Source organism: Erythrolamprus reginae, chromosome 2, assembly GCF_031021105.1.
Source record: "Erythrolamprus reginae isolate rEryReg1 chromosome 2, rEryReg1.hap1, whole genome shotgun sequence".
Taxonomy (NCBI): domain Eukaryota; kingdom Metazoa; phylum Chordata; class Lepidosauria; order Squamata; family Dipsadidae; genus Erythrolamprus; species Erythrolamprus reginae.
In genome coordinates this window covers 193,303,143-193,323,814 of record NC_091951.1, presented here as the reverse complement: position 1 = coordinate 193,323,814, position 20,672 = coordinate 193,303,143, and the positions used below count along the sequence as shown (strand labels likewise).

At 38.6% G+C, this 20,672-nt stretch overlaps 1 protein-coding gene across 3 annotated transcripts in view; it reads right to left on the bottom strand.

Annotated features, from left to right (window-relative positions):
* The window catches only part of STAT6 (signal transducer and activator of transcription 6), a 121,362-nt gene that overhangs the window by 83,239 nt on the left and 17,451 nt on the right, over positions 1-20,672 (bottom strand). The window contains exon 2 of one of the 3 annotated variants that reach the window (XM_070740969.1): positions 2,516-2,587. The exons of the other annotated variants lie outside the window; for them this stretch is intronic. Coding sequence (XP_070597070.1) covers positions 2,516-2,542 — 27 coding nt within the window. The 5' untranslated portion in view covers positions 2,543-2,587. The remainder of the gene's footprint in view (positions 1-2,515; positions 2,588-20,672) is intronic. 3 annotated transcript variants of the gene reach the window in all.

The window sequence follows — 20,672 nt, the reverse complement described above, 5'->3', positions numbered from 1 at the left end:
GAAGAAGCTGGTAACTACAGGTCAGTTAGCTTGACATCAGTTGTAGTTTATTTATTTATTTATTTATTTATTGGATTTTTATGCCGCCCTTCTCCTTAGACTCAGGGCGGCTTACAACATGTTAGCAACAGCACTTTTTAAACTAGAGCTAGGCTATTGCCCCCACAATCCGGGTCCTCATTAAAATGATGGAGACTCTACTCAAAAAGAGGATAAATCAGCACCTAAAAAACAATAACTTATTGGACCCAAATCAGCATGGCTTACTGAAGGCAAATCATGTCAGACTAATCTCATTGATTTCTTTGACTATGTCACAAAGGTGTTGGATCAAGGTGGTGCCGTGGATATTGCCTATCTGGACTTCAGCAAAGCCTTTGATACGGTTCCACATAAAGAGCTGATAGATAAATTAGTGAAGATTGGACTTAATCCCTGGATAGTTCAGTGGATTTCAAGCTGGCTGAAGCATAGACATCAGAGAGTTATTGTTAATGGCGAGTATTCTGAGCAGAGACAGGTTACAAGCGGTGTGCCACAAGGGTCTGTTCTGGGTCCTATTCTTTTTAATATGTTTGTGAGTGACATAGGGGAAGGTTTGGTAGGGAAGGTTTGCCTATTTGCCGATGACTTTAAAGTGTGCAATAGGGTTGATATTCCTGGATGTGTCTGTAATATGGTAAATGATTTAGCTTTACTAGATAAATGGTCAAAGCAATGGAAACTGCAGTTTAATGTTTCCAAATGTAAAATAATGCACTTGGGGAAAAGGAATCCTCAATCTGAGTATTGTATCGGCAGTTCTGTGTTAGCAAATACTTCAGAAGAAAAGGATTTAGGGGTAGTGAACAGTGTAGTCAGGCGGTAGGGAAAGCAAGTAGGATGCTTGGCTGCATAGCTAGAGGTATAACAAGCAGGAAGAGGGAGATTATGATCCCGCTATATAGAATGCTGGTGAGACCACATTTGGAATACTGTGTTCAGTTCTGGAGACCTCACCTACAAAAAGATATTGACAAAATTGAACGGGTCCAAAGACGGGCTACAAGAATGGTGGAAGGTCTTAAGCATAAAACGTATCAGGAAAGACTTAATGAACTCAATCTGTATAGTCTGGAGGACAGAAGGAAAAGGGGGGACATGATCGAAACATTTAAATATACTAAAGGGTTAAATAAGGTGCAGGAGGGAAGTGTTTTTAATAGGAAAGTGAACACAAGGACAAGGGGACACAATCTGAAGTTAGTTGGGGGAAAGATCAAAAGCAACATGAGAAAATATTATTTCACTGAAAGAGTAGTAGATCCTTGGAACAAACTTCCAGCAGACATGGTAGATAAATCCACAGTAACTGAATTTAAACATGCCTGGGATAAACATATATCCACCCTAAGATAAAATACAGAAAATAGTATAAGGGCAGACTAGATGGACCATGAGGTCTTTTTCTGCCGTCAGACTTCTATGTTTCTATGTTTCTATGATTTGATTTGACTTATTATGACCATGGTCACATGATCAAAGTCTGAACGCTTGGCAACGGACTCATATTTACGACAGTAACCATATCCTGGGGTCATGTGATTCCCCTCTTGCAATCTTCTGACAAGCTAAGTCAATGGGGAAGCCAGATTCATTTAACAACCATTTTACTAACTTAACAACTGCAGTGAATCATTTAACAACTGTGGCAAGAAAGGTCGTAAAATGGAACAAAATTCACTTAACAAAAGTTTCACTTAGCAACAGAACTTTTGCATTGAATTATGGTTGTAAGCCCAGGACTACCTATATTGTATTGGCAGTTCTGTGTTAGCAAAAATTTCAGAAGAGAAGGATTTAGGGATAGTGATTTCTGACACTCAAAATGAGTGAACAGTGCGGTCAGGCGGTAGGGAAAGCAAGTAGAATGCTTGGCTGCATAGCTAGAGGTATAACAAGCAGGAAGAGGGAGATTGTTATCCTGCTGTATAGAATGCTGGTGAGACCACATTTGGAATACTGTGTTCAGTTCTGGAGACCTCACCTACAAAAAGATGGTGATAAAATTGAACGGGTCCAAAGACGGGCTACAAAATTGGTGGAAGATCTTAAACATAAAACGTATCAGGAAAGACTTAATGAACTCCATCTGTATAGTCTGGAGGACAGAAGGGAAAGAGGGGGGACATGATCGAAACATTAAAATATGTTAAAGGGTTAAATAAGATTCAGGAGGGAAGTGTTTTTAATAGGAAAGTGAACACAAGAACAAGGGAGCACAATCTGAGGTTAGTTGGGGGAAAGATCAGAAGCAAGGTGAGAAAATATTATTTTACTGACAGATTAGTAGATGCTTGGAACAAACTTCCAGCAGGCGTGGTTGGTAAATCCACAGTAACTGAATTTAAACATGCCTGGGATAAACATATATCCATCCTAAGATAAAATAGAGGGCAGACTCTATGGACCATGAGGTCTTTTTCTGCTGTCAATCTTCTATGTTTCTATGTTTCTAGTCACACTTCTTTTATACCTGGCATGGAGAAGGTGTTAGTGGCATTGCTGGCTTCCAATGATGTCAGCAGGCAGCAAGCTGATTCCAATCCTAAACGAAAGGTGCAAAAAAGATTGCAATAAAACTTGTCCATTATGTTTCCATTGTATGTCTGTCTCTTAAATCTAAGTTTAGTTCAAACTGAAAAGCATTCAGTCTGAGACTGGAGCTCTAAAAATCCAGGAAAGAGCTCTCGAAGTTCAATCATTCCATTTCAATTACTCATAGGAAGAGCACAGTTCCTGCTCTATTTTTGCCTTTTTTAAGATTAGGGAACATGGCATAATTGTACAAGTAAAAGTGATGCTGCCAAGTTCAATATGGATGATTACCAAATCTGTAGCGACAAAATGAGCATACAGATAGAATAAGAATAATGATTTTTTTAATTCAGTGGTGAGATTCAATTTTTTTTTACTATCAGCTTTGTAAATGTGCCTTGGTGGGCGTGATGTGGCTTCATGGGTGTTGAGTTCGTTTAAAGAAATCACAGAAAATCGCTGATTGGTTAAGACGCGGCTAAGTTTAGGTTGCCGCCAAAAACAAACGGTTGTCAGTAAAAAGCCCGTGCATAAGCAAAGGTATAAATAGGGCAACGGATTAGCCGTTGCCCTTGTTGGGAATTGCTATTGAGAGGAACAGTTGGTTGTTATACCCTGTTAATAAACAATGGTTGAATGAACAGAAGTCTCCGGTGCAGTGATTTAACAGTGGCGACGAGGAGGTCAAACTCCCGCTTAAGCAACCATGAGCTCGGTCATGGCTCCACCACCGGCCTTCTTCAATCAGGACACAGAATCCTGGACATCTTACATGTCTTTAACAATGGGCGTAGCTTGGCAAATGTGGCAGGGGAAGGTTACTGCAAAATCTCAATTTCCTCCCAATCAGCTGGGACTCGGGAGGCAGAGAATAGATGGGGCGGGGCCAGTCAGAGGTGGTATTTACCAGTTCTCCAAACTCAAAATTTCCACTACCAGCTCTCCAGAGCTGGTCACAACCTGCTGAAACCCACCTCTGGTTTTATTCCTCCTCTGATCCCATTGCCAAACCTTGCACTGTACCTCTCGAGTAGTGATGGGCGAACTGAACCCGCACAATTTAGGTCCGTACCTGAAATTTGTCCAAACTTCGGGCAAAGTTCGGGGTCGTGTTCGGTGTTCGGAGCTTTGACGTCACCGGCAGGTTGCTAAGGACGCCAAGGTGATCACTGCTGGTGACGTCAAAGCTCTGCCCCAGAACCTCTTCATGGGAGGGATTCCCCATTCGGGTTCAGTTGGGATTCGGCCGAATTTTGCGTAAAATTCAGACGAACTTGCCGAACCCGAACACCGTTGGGTTCGCCCATCACTACTCCCGAGGAAAAGGATCCAGAATGGAGGTGTTTAGATAAATTTCTAACAAGTAAATTTGACTGATGACAAATATCTTCCAACTGCTCATCTATGAAGCAGGTTAACTCCAGAAATGATTAAAAATTCAGGCCAATGAAATCCTTATTATGGAAGAACCCTAAGGTTTGTCAAGTTTCGTAGTCCTGCAGTGTTTCCCGGTCTCTTCTCTCATTTTATTATTATTATTATTATTATTATTATTATTATTATTATTATTATTATTATTTATTGGATTTGTATGCCGCCCCTCTCTGTAGACTCGGGGCGGCTAACAACAGTAATAAAAAACATCATGCAAATCCAATACTAAAAGCAACTAAAATACCCTTATTATAAAACTAAACATCCATACAAACAAACATACCATACATAAATTATAAAGGCTTAGGGGGAAAGAATTTCTCAATTCCCCCATGCCTGACGACAGAGGTGGGTTTTAAGGAGCTTACGAAAGGCAAGGAGGGTGGGGGCAATTCTAATCTCTGGGGGGAGTTGATTCCAGAGGGTCAACAATGAAAATGAACTAGATGGGGGGAGGGGACAGAACAGCCGCCTACTGCCCTTTGACAAGTGCAAAGCTATCTGCCTTGAATATTGAAGTCAGAGTTTGCACTGTCTTGTGCCAATAAAATATTGCTCACTCAGTTCTGAATTGCTGGGCTGTAAAAAAAAATATCTGAGATTTCCCACATGCTTTTGATTGCATCAGGGAAATAAGGAAGCAAGCAAGACTTGTTTCTCTCTTGCTTGTTTGTCTCTTGCCTTGGTCACCGCACAACCGGAAAAGGATTGGGAAGAAAAGCCACAAAAACTGCAGCACAGCAGCCTTCCCGAGCTTCCTCACCTCTCCATTCTCATCTGAGCTACAAATCACCAAGCTGTTACTGCCTTTTTTCTGCTTTGTTTACACTGACCTTGTCAACTTTTTCCTTCTGCAGACTAGTTTTTTTTAGCTCTAAACCAGGCCTGACTTTCAGCATTGATCTGTGCATGATCTTCCTTGCCAAAGAAAGTTGCCAATGAGGAAGGCGTGAGAGCTGAAAATAGCCTGCAACACCCAAAGACAAAGCTACGTCAATAAGCTGCCTTTTGTTTACTGTGCAGCTCAGAGTCCACCAAAGCCTATGCATCAACTAGCAATGATAACAATAACTGGTTAGGTTTGTACTATGGCCAAATCAGAAACACTTAAATTGGCATGTAAGTAAGAAATACCAATACATTGAGGAAATATCATAAACTATCTGGGTTTCTGGTTGATTTCAAAGGCCAAGCTTTTACAGCTTTTTAGAATATCTTTCTCATCAACACTCCACAGCCTGCACTGGCTGCCGATCAGTTTCTGGTCACAATTCCAAGTGTTGGTTATGACGTATAAAGCCCTAAATGGCATCGGACCAGAATACCTCCAGGACCACCTTCTCCCAGCGGTTGATTAGGTCCCACAGAGTTGGTCTTCTCCGGGTTCCGTTGACTAAAAAATGTCAGTTGGCAGGACCCAGGGAAAGAGCCATCTCTGTGGTGGCCCCAGCCCGCTGGAATCAACTCCCTCCAGAGATTCGAACAGCCCTCACCCTCCTCGCCTTCTGTAAAATGCTGAAGACTCACCTCTGTCGCCAGGCATGGGGATGATTACCTCCCACCTTCATTGTGTTTTCTGACCTCTGTTGTGTGATTAATTGGGTTGAATGTGTATGATTGTGTAGTTGGTGATTTTATGACACTGGTTATTTTATATTAATATTTTTTAATTGATTTTTAAATTTTATTATTAGATTTGTAAAATATTGTATTATTGCTATGTTGTGAGCCGCCCCGAGTTTTTGGAGAAGGGCGGCATACAAATCTAATAAAAAAATAAATAAAAGAAATAAATATCTGGGTTGGGGCCAAATGTACCTTAGGTGGAATGGTATTCCAGAAAGCTGGAGTGGTGACAGAGAAGACATATAATAATAATAATAATAATAATAATAATAATAATAATAATAATAATAATAATAATAATAATAATAATAGTCTCTGAGTCTTCAGAGAGGGGCGGCATACAAATCTAATTAATAATAATAATAATAATAATAATAATAATAACAACAACAACAACAACAACAACATAGTTGGAAGGGACCTTGGATGCCTTCTAGTCCAACCCCCTGCTTAGGCAGGAAACCGTACATTACATCAGACAGATGGTTATCCAACATCTGCTGAAAAACTTCCAGCGTTTGGGCATTCAAAGCTTCTGGGGCCAAGCTGTTTTGACTGCCAGGAAATTTCTCCTTAGTTCTAAGTTACTTCTCTCCTTGTTTAGTTTCCACCCACTATTTCTTGTTCTACCCTCAGATGCTTTGGAGAATAGATTGACTCCTTCTTCTTTGTGGCAACCCCTGAGACATTGGAACACTATCATGTATTCCCTGGTCCTTCTTTTCATTGAACTAGCCATGCCCAGTTCCTGCAACCATTCTTCATATGTTTTAGCCTCCAGTGCCCTAATCATCTTTGTCGCTCTTCTCTGCACTTTCCCCAAAGTCTCAACATCCTTTTTGCATCGTGGCGACCCCACAACTGAATGCAGTATTCCAAGTGTGGCCTTATCACGGCCCTATAAAGTGGTATTGATACTTCACGTGATCTTGATTCTATCCCTCTGTTAGTGCAGCTTAGAAGTGTGTGGGCTTTTTTGGCACACTCATATTTAAACATCATATTTGGCTGGCTCATATTTAAACATATCCAGAATTCTACAAGATGGCACCATTTAGGCAATAGGGCTGGGCAACCCTTTCCCTGTCTGATCTCATAGCATGGACAGAAACAATAGGAGAATACACTCTCCTAAACAACAGCCACTATGTAGTTTAAAGCCCTTGGGAAGGATTTGATAGGTGCATAAAAATGCAAAAAACAGCCTAAACAGCTGGCGGATTGTGCAACAAAAACAACAACAATAGCTAGCTTTGACATGGGGCTACCTTTGAAAAGTGTTCGGAAACTTCAGATTGTGCAGAATGCAGCTGCGAGAGCAATCATGGGCTTTCCCAAAAATGCCCATGTCACACCAACACTCCACAGTCTGCATTGGTTGCCGATCAGTTTCCGGTCACAATTCAAAGTGTTGGTCATCACCTATAAAGCCCTTCAATACACTGGACCAGGGTATCTACGAGACCGCCTTCTGCCGCACGAATCCCAGCGACCGGTTAGGTCCCACAGAGTGGGTCTGCTCCGGGTCCCGTCAACAAAACAATGTCGTTTGGCGGGCCCCGGGGGAAAAGCCTTCTCTGTGGCAGCCCCGGCCCTCTGGAACCAACTCCCCCTGGAGATTAGAATTGCCCCCACCCTCCTTGCCTTTCGTAAGCTCCTTAAAACCCACCTCTGCCGTCAGGCATGGGGGAACTGAGATATTCTTTCCCCCTAGGCCTTTACAATTTATGCATGGTATGTTTGCATGTATGGATGTTTGGTTTTACAATAAGGGTTTTTAGTTGTTTTAGTATTGGATTTACATGCTGTTTTTTATTACTATTCTTAGCTGCCCTGAGTCTACGGAGAGGGGCGGCATACAAATCCAATAAATAAATAAATAAATAGTAATAAATTGTTATTGTATTATTTGGATTTCTAGGTTGCCCTTCTCCAGGGAACTCAGGGTGGCTTACAGCATAAAAAGAATACAAAATAGACAATAATAAAGTCCAACCCTAAAAGCTACATTTGGAAATCCAAACTTTTAAAATCTAATCTTAAAAACCCAAAACATTTTTAAACCATTCAGCCAACATTCATCTTATCACAGACCTACTATTCAGGCGGAGCAGGATATCAGCGTTCAACAGCCCCAAGGCTGCCAGCAGAGATGTGTTTTTAAAACCTTTCGAAAGGCCAGGAGGTTGGGGGCAGTGCAAATCTCTGGGGGGAGTTGGTTCCAAAGGGCTGGAGCTGCCATAGGCCCTGCATTGCTTGGCTGATAGGATCTGACCGGCTGCTGGGATATATGTAACAACAATAACAACAACAACAACAGTGAGGCACTATCTCGGTATGGTTATGATAGAGTAGAGTAGAATAGAATAGAATAGAATAGAATTCTTTATTGGCCAAGTGTGATTGGACATACAAGGAATTTGTCTTGTTGCATATGCTCTCAGTGTACATAAAAGAAAAGATACATTTGTCAAGAATCATAAGGTACAACACCTAATGGTAGTCATAGGGTTCAAATAAGCCATAAATCACATTAGGAAACAGTCAATATAATGCTTGTGTACTCTGAGATAAATGAGAGCCATGTCAACGATATTTGTTTGTTAATGTCAGAAATGTCAAAGTTACAATAAGGCATACTATACAACATGAAATGTGGGATAAAAATACAAATCAAAATATGTAGAAGTTAAACAGATCTTCTGCAGAAACTAGCTACTTTAATTGCGTTCTATCATGTTGTCATAACATGATCCACAAATGTACACTGATCAGGATATGAGAGGAGCTTTCCCGAAGAACATTGGTAACACATTTTGGCATCCCCTAGGCAACAGCTTATAGCTGCCTAATGCTTTCAATTCAGAACTATCCAAAACCTAATGAGGTGTTCATTCCCACCTATGACTATTTACTATACTAAGTACCGGTAGATTTCATAAGAGGAACCAGTTGAAGAGTATCTCTCTCTCATAAAAAATATGGTGAAACCAGGGGTCGGCAGCAGGCAGGACGGGGTGGAACACAGTTCCACCGGTGGAAATGAAGCTGTGTGCCTAGCTTTAGCTGACCACCTCCCTCCCATCTTCCTCCTCCTCCTTGGAAAGTGGCAGGGAGGCCAGCACCAACAGCTGATCGGAACCCATTTGCCTAGCTACCCAGCCTGAGGGAGGGGGCAACCCAGGAAGGAGAGCACAGGAAACGCAAAGCAAATTGTCACCCCAGAAAGAGACACTGGTTAGGTTGTAAGTCAAGGACTTAACTGTTCACTTGAACGATGATGATTGTTCAAGCCACTCCCACCCAGTCACATGACCATCAAGCCACACCCACAAAAAAGCCACACCCACAGCGTGGCAGTAAAAATTTTGGCTGCCCATTACTGGGTGAAACATACCGTAATTTACAGAAAGCCATAGTAGATAAGTTGTTGCTTGGGTTGAATAGAATCATACCGGGTGATTGAGTTATTGAACATCTGATGATAAATGGGCTACATGATTCAGTTTTGTGTTGCGATTTAACCACTTAAACCAATTAAGCCAAGCATCATAGAATTGTGCATCTTCCTTTTCATGTATCCCCATTGTTAATTTATACATCTCGGAGAATTCAAAAAATTTTCTAATGACCATTGAGGATGTGGAGATAGTATCGTTTTTCCAACTCTGGTTGTAAGCAATCCTAGCGATGGTGGTTATATGAAATATTAAGTAATGGTCCTCTTTTTAAAACTTTTCTCTAAAGATTCCCAGTAAAAACAGTTCCTGCTTCAAATCAATCGACTGTTGTATGATTTCTTCCAACCAATTTCTTATTTTATTCCAAAATATTTTAATTTTAGGGCATGTGCGGGACCGCCTTTTGCCGCATGAATCCCAGCAGTCGATTAGGTCCCACAGAGTTGGCCTTCTCCGGGTTCCGTCGACTAAACAATGCCATTTGGTGGTACCCAGGGGAAGAGCCTTCTCTGTGACAGCCCTGGCCCTTTGGAATCAACTCCCCCCAAAGATTTGAATTGCCCCCACTCTTCCCGCCTTTCGCAAGATGTTGAAGACCTATCTATGTCGCCCACTATCACCTTTTTTTTCTGACTGTAATACATGAGGATGGTGGGATTGTGCAGTAACAATTGTTTTTAATATTTATAGGTTTTAAATGTAGCTTTTTATCTAATATTGGATTTGTACTCTGTATATTGTATTATTGTTGTTGTGAGCTGCCCCGAGTCTTCGGAGAGGGGTGGTAAAGAAATCTAATTAATAATAATAATAATAATAATAATAATAATAATAATAATAATGTCCACCATAGATGGTAATAAGTCCCTTGCTCTTTCTTGAACATTCAACATTTCGGTGACATAGAGCCAGGAACATTTTTGCCAATCGTGCTAGAGGGAGGTGCCAGCGATAGAACATTTTGTATATATTTTCCTTATGTGATACCGCCAGAGTCAATTGATAATTTATCTCCCAATTTTTTTCCCATTCTGCTAAGTGAATTATATACCTGAAATTTTGTGCCCATGCTATCATTGTCCCCTTAATCACTTCTTCCTGTAATTTGTATTGTAGTTGAAAGTTGTATAATTTTGAAATCATCTTTTCTTCTCGGCCAGATAAAATTTTCTCTAATCCCTGATCATTTTGGAATCCAAATTGTGTTGCATCTTTCTTTTATCAAGATTGTATTTGTAGGTAAGGCCACCAATCCAGTTCTATTTTTGCTGATTTGAATTCTTGTTTTGATTTAAGGTTGTCTTGGTAATCCAGAAGTCGCTTATATGTTACTATTTTTTCATCATTCGGTAAATTTGGGTAAATATTTGCCTCTATCGTCAACAACTATTTGGGAATTTTTGGATAATCCTCATTTTTAATTTTGAGCCGAGTTTCTAAGAAGGAGCGTGTTGTGTAGTGTCTTTTGACGTGGGCATGATTTTTATGTCCCCGTCCCCATAAAAAGGTGTGCCAGTAAATTTGGAGGTCGAATCCTTCTAATGTTAAAATCCTTTTGTTTTTAAGTGTTACCAATCTTTCATCCAAATTAATATTGCAGCTCAATAATAAATTTCCCAATCTGGAAGTCCAAATCCACCTCTCTTTCTATTGTCACATAATAATTTAGTTTTGATTTGGGCCTTTTTTTTTGACCATATAGATTTTATTACCCTTTTATTAGAAGACAAATTAAATTAAGTAAAAAATTAAGTAAAAACAAAAATCCTTCATCTGATTGGGGCAAAAAACAGGTGCTTTGGAGAATAATTTGATTCTCTCTTCTTTGTGAGATACCCCTGAGGTATTGGAACACTGCTATCATGTCCCCTCTGGTCCTTCTTTTCATTAAACTAGACATACCCAGGTTCTGCCACTGTTCTTCATATGTTTTCGTCTTCAGTCCTCTAATTATCTTTGTTGCTCTTCTCTGCACTCTTTCTAGAGTCTCAACATCCTTTTTACATCGTGGCGATCAAAACTGAATGCAGTATTTCAAGTCCGACCATACCAAGGCATTACAAAGAGGTATTAACACTTCACGTGATCTTGATTCTATCCCTCTGTTAATGTAGCCTAGAATTGTGTTGGCTTTTTTGGCAGCTGCTGCACACCGCTGGCTCATATTTAAACGGTTCTCCACTAGGACTCCGAGATAGCAATAGCAATAGCATTTAGACTTATATACTGCTTCATAAGGCTTACAGTTCTGTAAACCTCTCTAAGTGGTTTACAGAATCAGCCTATTGCTTCCAACAATCTGGGTTCTCATTTTACCTACCTTGGAAGGATCGAAGGCTAAGTCAACCTTGAGCCGATGGTGAGATTTGAACTGCTGAACTACAGCTACCAGTTAGCTGAAGTAGCCTGCAGTACTGCACTCTAACCACTCGCCACCCCGGCTCTGTGAAATCCCTCTCACAGTTGAGCAAGGTACTACAAATACTGTATCTGTGCATTTTGTTTTTCTTGCCTAAATGTAGAACCTTACTTTTTTCACCATTGAATATCATTTTGTTAGATAGCACTCAATATTCAAGTCTGTCAAGATCTTTCTATATCTTGAGCCTATCTCCTGGAGTGTTGGCTATTTCTTTCAGTTTGGTGTCATCTGCAAATTTGATGAGTTCCCCATCATTGCTTATATCCTAAGGTTTTTATTAATATTGCTTCTTCATTGCTTATTTGACCCCTATGACAATCATTAAGTGTCATACCACATGATTCTTGACAAATGTATATTTGAGAGTATATGCACCAAGACAAATTCCTTGTGTGTCCAATCACACTTGGCCAATAAAATTCTATTCTATTCTATTCTATCTATCCCCTCATCCAAGTAATTGATGAAGATGTTGAAAGGTACTGGGCCTAAAACAGAGCCTTGGGGTATTCCACTGCATACTTCCCTCCATACTTTCATTGAGCACTACATGTTGATTAGATTAGATTACTAGAGTTGGGAGGGACTTTGTAGGTCAGTGTTTCCCAAAGTGTGGTACACGTACCCCCTGGGGTACGGGAAAAGTTTGATGGGAGTACGCATTCATAAAAAGTTCTGAAATACATCTTGCCTTTTCCAACTTCATATTTATGTGAAGTTGCTTTTTCAGCATTTGTAGACATTAAGTCGAAAAAAGGGACAGACTATTGGACGTGGAACCGCATCTGAGATTAAAATTAACAAGCAGGGAACCAAATTATGATGATTTGTCATCTCAGCACAAACAATTTCATCCTTCTCATTGATCCAAATAAATGTTATTTATAATGTAACTTTTATTTATATTTTATTATGAATAATTTTATTTTTTGTTTATTATTATTTTGTGTACGTACCAAAAAAATAAAAAATAAAAATATTTTGATTGTTATTAAAATACAGTGATACCTCGTCTTACAAATGCCTCGTCATACAAACTTTTCGAGATACAAACCTGGGGTTTAAGATTTTTTTGCCTCTTCTTACAAACTATTTCCACCTTACAAACCCACCGCAGCCGCTGAGATGCCCCGCCTCCGGACTTCCGTTGCCAGCAAAGCGCCCGTTTTTGCACTGCTGGGATTCCCCTGAGGCTCCCCTCCATGGGAAACACCACCTCCAGACTTCTGTGTTTTTGTGATGCTGCAGAGGAATCCCAGCAGCGCAAAAACGGGCACTTTGCTGGCAACGGAAGTCCTGAGGTGGGGTTTCCCAGCGAGGGGAGTCTCAGTGAAATTGCAGCATCGCAAAAACACAGAGTTCCGGAGGTGGGGTTTCGAGGACTTCGGTGTTTTTGCGATGCTGCGATTTCACTGATGCTCCCTTCGCTGGGAAACCCCACCTCCGGACTTCCGTTGCCAGCGAAGTGCTCATTTTTGCGATGCTGCGATTATCCTGCTGGGATTTCCCTGCAGCATCGCAAAAACATAGAAGTCCAGAGGTGGGGTTTCCCATGGAGGGGAGTCTCAGGGAAATCCCAGCAGCGCAAAAATGGGCGCTTCGGCTGGTAAAAGGGGTGAATTTTGGGCTTGCACGTATTAATCGCTTTTTCATTGATTCCTATGGGAAACATTGTTTCGTCTTACAAACTTTTCACCTTAAGAACCTTGTCCTGGAACCAATTAAGTTTGTAAGACAAGGTATCACTGTACAACCATTTTTTTTGCTGAGGGGTACTAAGCGTTATGAAAATTTTAGAAGGGGTATACATATGTCAAAAGTTTGGGAAACACTGTTGTATGTCATCTAGTCCAAACCTCACCCCCCCCTCCGCTGAAGCAGGAGCCTCTACATCCTTTTGGACAAATGGCAGTCCAATCTTCTCTTGAAAGTCTCAAGTGTTGGAGCTCTCACAACTTACAGAGGCAAGCTGCTTGATCGTTCTCACTGTCAGAAAGTTTCTCCTTATTGCCAGGTTGAATCTCTCCTTGGTCAGTTTCCATCCATTTTTCCTTGTCTGGCCTTCTCCAAACTCCTAATTTGTTGATCTGTTAAATTTTTCACTATTATTTTTGTTTTTTCTTTATTGATTTTAAGTTCTACCACCTTTCCAAATTTCTCAATCTCCCTAATTGGAATTGTCCCTGTTGTCAATGGATCTTCCAAAATATATGCCATACCATTGGCAAAAGCCTATACTTTGTATTCCTCCTTTTTATTTTTAATCCTTTTATATCTTGGCTATTTATGATTGATATTACAATGTTTCTAGTGCTAATATGAATAATAATGGGGACAGGAGGCAGCCTTTTCTGTTAAGTCATTATTTACTAAAATTTGTTTTGTGTATATTGCTTTGATTAATCTGATGAATCTCCCTCCAAATCCCATCTATTTTAGTTGCATCACCAAAAATTGCCAATCCAGCTTATCGAATGCCTTCTGAGCAACAATAAATATTATTACCAATTGTTTTTCTATATATAGTTCATAACATTCCAAGATGTTTAATATGATTCTGGTATTGTAACTTATCTATCTATTTGGAATAAAGCCATTCTGGTCTGAATGAATCAGTTGAGTCAATATTTTTTTAATATTTCAACAATAATTGTTATATTTTATAATTGGTATTTAATAATGATATTGGTCTGTAGTTCTTAATTAATTGTTTGTCAGTATCTGTTGTGGCCTGCCAGTTGCTGAATAGAATGTGTCAGTGCTGCATTCTTTGTGGTTTGTAGCTGGGGCCGAAGGTAAATTCTTTGGATATTAGTGTTAAATAGGCTTCCTTCCAAGATTCGGGTATTCTCCCTTTTTCCATTGCATCTTTATTTAACTCCAACATTATCATTTCCAATGATTCCTGAAATTTCTTATACATTTCTGAGGGAACTCCATTCAGTCCAGGGGTTTGGTTTTTTGCTTATTGATGGCATTCCTAATTTCTGTTATAGTTATTTTGTTGTTTAACAGGGCCTTATTTTCCTCCAACACAATTGGCAAAGTTCTTTTCTCCAAGTAATCCGTAATGTTTTCTTCCTTAACCTCTTCTTTCTTATATAGTTCCATTAAAAAAAATTGGATGATAGCTTTTCCCCCCTCAGAACTTTTATATAATTTCCCATTTTCATCGACTAATTGGTGAATTGATTTCTCTCAGCCCTCTCTTTGCTTAGCTTATAGGCCAACCACCTTCCTGGCTTATTTGCAAATTCAAAATGGTTCTGTTTAGACATCTTAATTTTTTGTGCCATTTCCTCTTGATTTGTGAGATTAATTTTATGTTTGGTCATAATCAAGTCCTCTTTGGTTTTTCTATCTTTGGGGGCTTTCTGTAAATTATTCTCTAGTTCTTTACGTTTTGTATGTAATAGTGTCTGTATGTTTCTCTTTTCTTTATTACAGTTTGCCACATTAGCTATTATTAACCTTTGGATGTAAGCCTTGGTAGTGTCCCATAGGTTTTGTGCCTATGTTTGCTCCTTAGTGTTAACATTAAAGAAAAAAATTAATTGTTTCTCAATCATTTGTGTGTTGTTTTTTTTCTTTTATCATTCTTTGGTCTATTGTCCATCTCATTTTCTTTCTCTTGTTTTGTGCTTTCCATTTTATTATCAGTGGATTCTGAACCACCCATGCATTTGGAAGTATTTCTAATTCTACTGTCATGTTAATTAATTCCAGATTCATTGAGGCCGTATCAATCCTAGACCAGGTTTTGTGCAGGTGGGAAAATAATGCATATTGCCTGCCCTTTGGATTTAAGTGACACCATCCATCGACCAAATGAAATTCCTGCCAAATTTCATCAAATGATCCTGGTAGTTTCCACCTTATCTTTTTCCTATTATTATCTTTGTAATTTTTCTTTTATCTACTACTGCATTGTAGTTTTCAATTATACAAATATTTTCCCATTACAATTCTATCATTTTTAAAAGTAATTGAGAATAGAAGATTTTCTGGTTAGTGTTGGGAGTATAAGTAATATTTTCCTATAACCGAAATTTATTTTCACTATTAATACTCTACCATCTTCATTGGTGTATATACATTTTGGGTTTAATCATTTTTATGTACTCTTTTTAAACTGTTGCAAGGGTTGAAAATTAACTAATTTTAAATATTCCAAGATAGCATTTTGTTCCTTTTTAATGTGGATTTCCTGGAGACAAGTAATATTCAGTTTTTGTTTTGAAAGTCTAAATAGTATTTTCTTTCTTTTTATAGGGGAGTTCAATCCATTAATGTTCATTGAAATCAAGTTTATTTCTCCTTCATCTCTTTTTTCAATGTACACTTTCCATTGAGCTTCCTTTCCTAAACTCTTTCTGCACTTTCATTCTTGCACCTTCCCTTTCATACTTATCTACTGTCTTTCTTTTCCATTTCTTGTGTTATCTTCTGAACATTGTTCCTCCTGACTTTCTTTTTCTTCTTCATCTTTATCATCTTGTTCTTCCTCCCCTCTAATATAGTTTGATAGAAATCCCTTGCTTTATCCATAGAGGGTATTCTATTTCCCCCCCCTGGCAATGTGATCAACAAGCCTCAGATATTAACCATCTAAACATTATCTTTTGTCGTATTAGTTATGAGGACACAATGTTGGGTGGTTTCCTTTTATCCCTTCTCCTCCTAGGGATCTTTCTAAGAATTATAATTTCTTTTCCTTTATAGATAAGTGGATTATCCTTTTCGGCATTATAAATTTTATCTTTTATCGTTCATTTTATAAATCTTATATGTACCATCCTTGCAATCTGTGTCTATGAGCATAATTGGTATGTAGTCTGTAGATATCATCCATTTGTTAACAACAACAACAAGTTGGAAGGGACTTTGGAGGTCTTCTAGTCCAACCCCCTGCTTAGGTAAGTAAACCAACACTACTTCATCTAATTTCTACCCTACACTATTTCATCTAATCTATTTCATCTAATATTTCCTGTTTAGTCTTGTTTCTTATTCCAGATATTATATCTGCAATAATTTCATGGAGGTTCTCATCCTTATATTCTGGTACATTTCTGGTACATTCTGGTAGATTATGTTAGGTGTGAGATAGCGCCCTCAAAGTTCCTATTTACCATCTCTAGTCTGTTTTGAACTCCTTCCAACCTCTGATCTGTCTGTTCTGTTTTTTCTTCCATAGACTTCATCCTCTTTTTATTAGTTGTTAGAGCTTTCTAAAATCAGATTCAAGCAAGCTAGAACAGCTGAAAGAAAAGAACAAGGAGACTAAAAATAGATGATCAAGAAACATCACCTAGAAACAAAGAAGATTAAGGAAGTACTGGAAATAAAAATAACAACAGCTGTAGCCAAGAAATTCAGCAGATACAAAACTTGAATTATACATTATAAACAGAATCTCCAATGTTACTCCAATCAGAAACATTCTACCAATCCATCAATGGAGAGACTGCAGGGAACCAGTCAACAAACAAAAACTGCAATTCTAGACACAGCTATAGGGAAACTGAAAGAAATATAACAAAAATGTAGCTTGCATTTAAAAAAGGCAGAGAAGAGTAAAAAAAAAGAAACTGAATTGAAAGAACTTGTAACCTTTTTATGTCCCAATAATCCCATGTGGACTGGAGTCAACAGAATAGAACTGAGTAAGGGGTGAAATTTACTTACCTTCCCTACCAGCTTGCAAATGTGGACTGGATTCAAGCGAAACTAAGAGCCATGGATAGGAAGACTATAAAAATGACAATGAATCATGTGTTTCATCCTCGCAGATTTGACTTACTAAGCAGAATAGCTGAACAATGGAATGTTACAAGTAGAACAGGCAGTTGAAGAAGGAAAAAAGAGCATTGAAAAAATAGTTGAAGGAGATTAAAGAAAAAGCCCTGAAACTAGTACACTCTGAAGAAACGAAACTAGCCTACAAGAAAACCCAAATGAAGAATAAAAAAGAAATGTAGCAAAGCATATTTTTAAAAATATGGGCAGCATATTTTAAAAAAGCAGGCAAAGCAATAACAACAAAACCTGCTAATGATTAAGCAGGAAACTTTTAAAAAGAAGCAGAAAGTTAATTTGCCTGCATAAGATAAAGCTTTAAAAAACAAATGCATATAAAGCTAGAAATGAGAAGATGGCAAATGCCATTTCTGCAAAGAAACGAAGAAACAGTGGATCACCTGGTCAGCTGCTGCAAGAAGATGGCACAGATTGACTACCAGTAATGGCATAACAAAAGTGCACTGGAATATCTGCAAGAAATGCCATTTGCCTACCAAGAAGAACTGGTGGGACTGCAAAATAGACTAAGTAATATAGGTGATAAAGAAGCTAAAGTGCTGTGGAACTTCAGAATTCAAATAGATAATCATTTGCTATACAATACCCCAGAATTAACAACTGGGGTATTGTGTTGATAAGAAAGACCCAAAAATTCTGGATAGTAAACACTGCAGTACCTAGAAACATCAGGATAGAAATGGAGAAAAAAACCCCCAAAATACAAAGTCTGCAAATACAAGTAGAATGACTGGGGCAAAACAAAGATAGTACAAATAGTAATAAAGTTACTTGGATGCAAACTCAAAAGACCTGGAGCACCACCATCATCAGCACTGGCAAAATCACCATCAATCAATTGCAAAAAGCAGCTTTCCTTGGAACAATTTTAATCCTGTGATAATAGTTTTAACACCACCAAATAATAACAAGTGCCTATCCCATGTCTTTGGCAGGGACTCAATAGGTGAATAAAATGCCAAATCCATGCTAAATATCTGGTTGATGTGCAACCAACCATTACCATCATAATAATGTAGGAAAATAAGTATACAGTATATATATTTTCTTATTTCTGGCTTAGAAACTCTCTTTATCTGCCGGTTTCGTTTATTCTGCTCTCTCTTAATGTGGTTTTGCCTTAACATGCTCTGTAAACTGAAGTTTAAACTTGTGGTTCATCAAACATAGATTATGAGTAAATGCAATCAATGTCTAAACCTATCTGGTGCTAGGTTTAATAACCCTGATTAAATAAATCATCCCCTAGCAAACTATGGTCTGTGAAGCCAGTCTGTAGATTAGTGACAGCTTAGTTGTCACCTGTTTTAATCACAAAATCTTGGGACAAGATTAGGACCTCCACTAGGACCTCCACTCAGTGAAGGGCTGTTAAAAAATTTACTACTACACTGTGGGTGTGGCTTATTGTGTGGGTGTGGCTTGATGGTCATATGACTGGGTAGGAGTGGCTTGCCAGCCATGTGACCAGGTGGGAATGGCTTGACAATCATGTGACCAGGGTGGCTTAAAAGTCATGTGTCTGGGTGGGAGTGGCTTGCCGACCAATATAACTTTTCAAATAGGTGCTTGGACTCATTTTTCAATTGATTAAGTCACATTATTTGAATAGCCACAAAAAGGACAAGTGATTATTTGTTGAGAAGCACAGTAACATTTTAAGGTCTTGTTCTGAACACAAGTTCAGAATGATAACATATTAGGCAAGTATCTCAATTTTCTTTAATTGCTGTAAGAATTCAGTTCTAGATAACGATTAAAATGATTAAAGTGTTTTTGGGTAAGAACATACTATTTAATTATTTCCTATTTTAAAAGTAATTAAGGGTCCTACTAAGGTACTAGAGAAGGAAGGACAATAAAAAAACTATTAAGTATTCAATAAATAGGAAATAAACTATTAAGTATTCAATAAATAGGAAATAAGCAGCCCATTACTGCCTCCACTTAATCCACAGCATGTTCAGAAAAAAAACCCCAGCCTTTTCTTCCTATCTTTTGGAGCAAATCTTAACCCCAAGTTTACTTGTATACGTGTCTTTCAACTTGTTTTTCCACTGAGCTATTTTATTGGATTTAAGAAGAATTTTCCTTGAGACTATCCGATCACAGACTCTGACTTTCCCATCTATTTTAGGAACCTTTCTCAAAGTATTTACTCCAAAAGCATTCCTGTCCATTAACGTTCCTCCTCCTAATTTCAAGAAGAGGAATCTAGTTCAACACAGAATTGCAATAATATTTGTGCATCAAGAAGAAAGCTGAAGAGAAAGCTCTGCCTCCCAAAGAGACAGAGCAAACCAAGAAGTCTTTCCCAATTCGCCACTTCCAGATGTTGAAGGGAGAACTGTATTCTACTACATCTGGAGGATGCCTAGTTGAAGAAGATTGAGCTGGAATATTGGATGCAAACCATTTTACTTAGCACCCTTGCAATCCCCATAAATATCAATGAGGCCTTCTCATAAGAAGTGAGAGTGTAATTTAGGTTAATGTATTAAAAGACAAGTGCAATTGAGGCTTCCATATCCATAAACAATGTTATCTTGATGCTGATTACATAACAAAATACAGACGCTATTAACTGAGCCTATCATTCATTAGGAAGATGGGTGGTATATCTTTAATTAGGATACTGACTCTAGAATTCTGTAGACTTTAATACTCATCAGCCTCAGCTATTCAGATAGCCTTTGAGAGTATATAATTCAAATACTTCCATAGAAACCTGAACATCTATTGCAGGGGTATCAAACTCATGTCTTCACGTCATCGTCATGTGATGTATTGTGATTTCCCCCCTTTGCTAAACTGGGGTGGGTGGGCGTGGCCATTACGTGATACATTCAACCCGCTGGCCCCAAGTTTTGACACTCCGACCTATTGCTTCGAGTAACTGGTGAGAAAAATGCCTTAAGTTAGATATAAATATGTATTAATGGATGTTTCTCCCAAATGTTTTGCTGGATTTTGGTTTAGCATATTTGGTGAATTTAGGCATCATGTTTTTTGGCTTGGTACAATGCATGATCCCAGTTACTGTAGTTTATTCAATAAGCCAAGATGAAAGCAAATAGTTGTTGAGCACCCAACTTGTGAAGAATGTTTTATTATTGTTCCAAATTACAGTGAGCAGTAAGCTGATTGAAGGGATACTGACAATGCAGACTATATCTAGAGTATATTTATTTAGCCATTTGTTTATTGACTTTGTACAGCCACCCAGCTCAAACATGATGCAAACATGCCTAATAGAGCCTAATAGAGACTAATGAGACTAATAGACTCCTCTGCAACTCTACTTCTGTATCTATAAATAAATAATATCACAA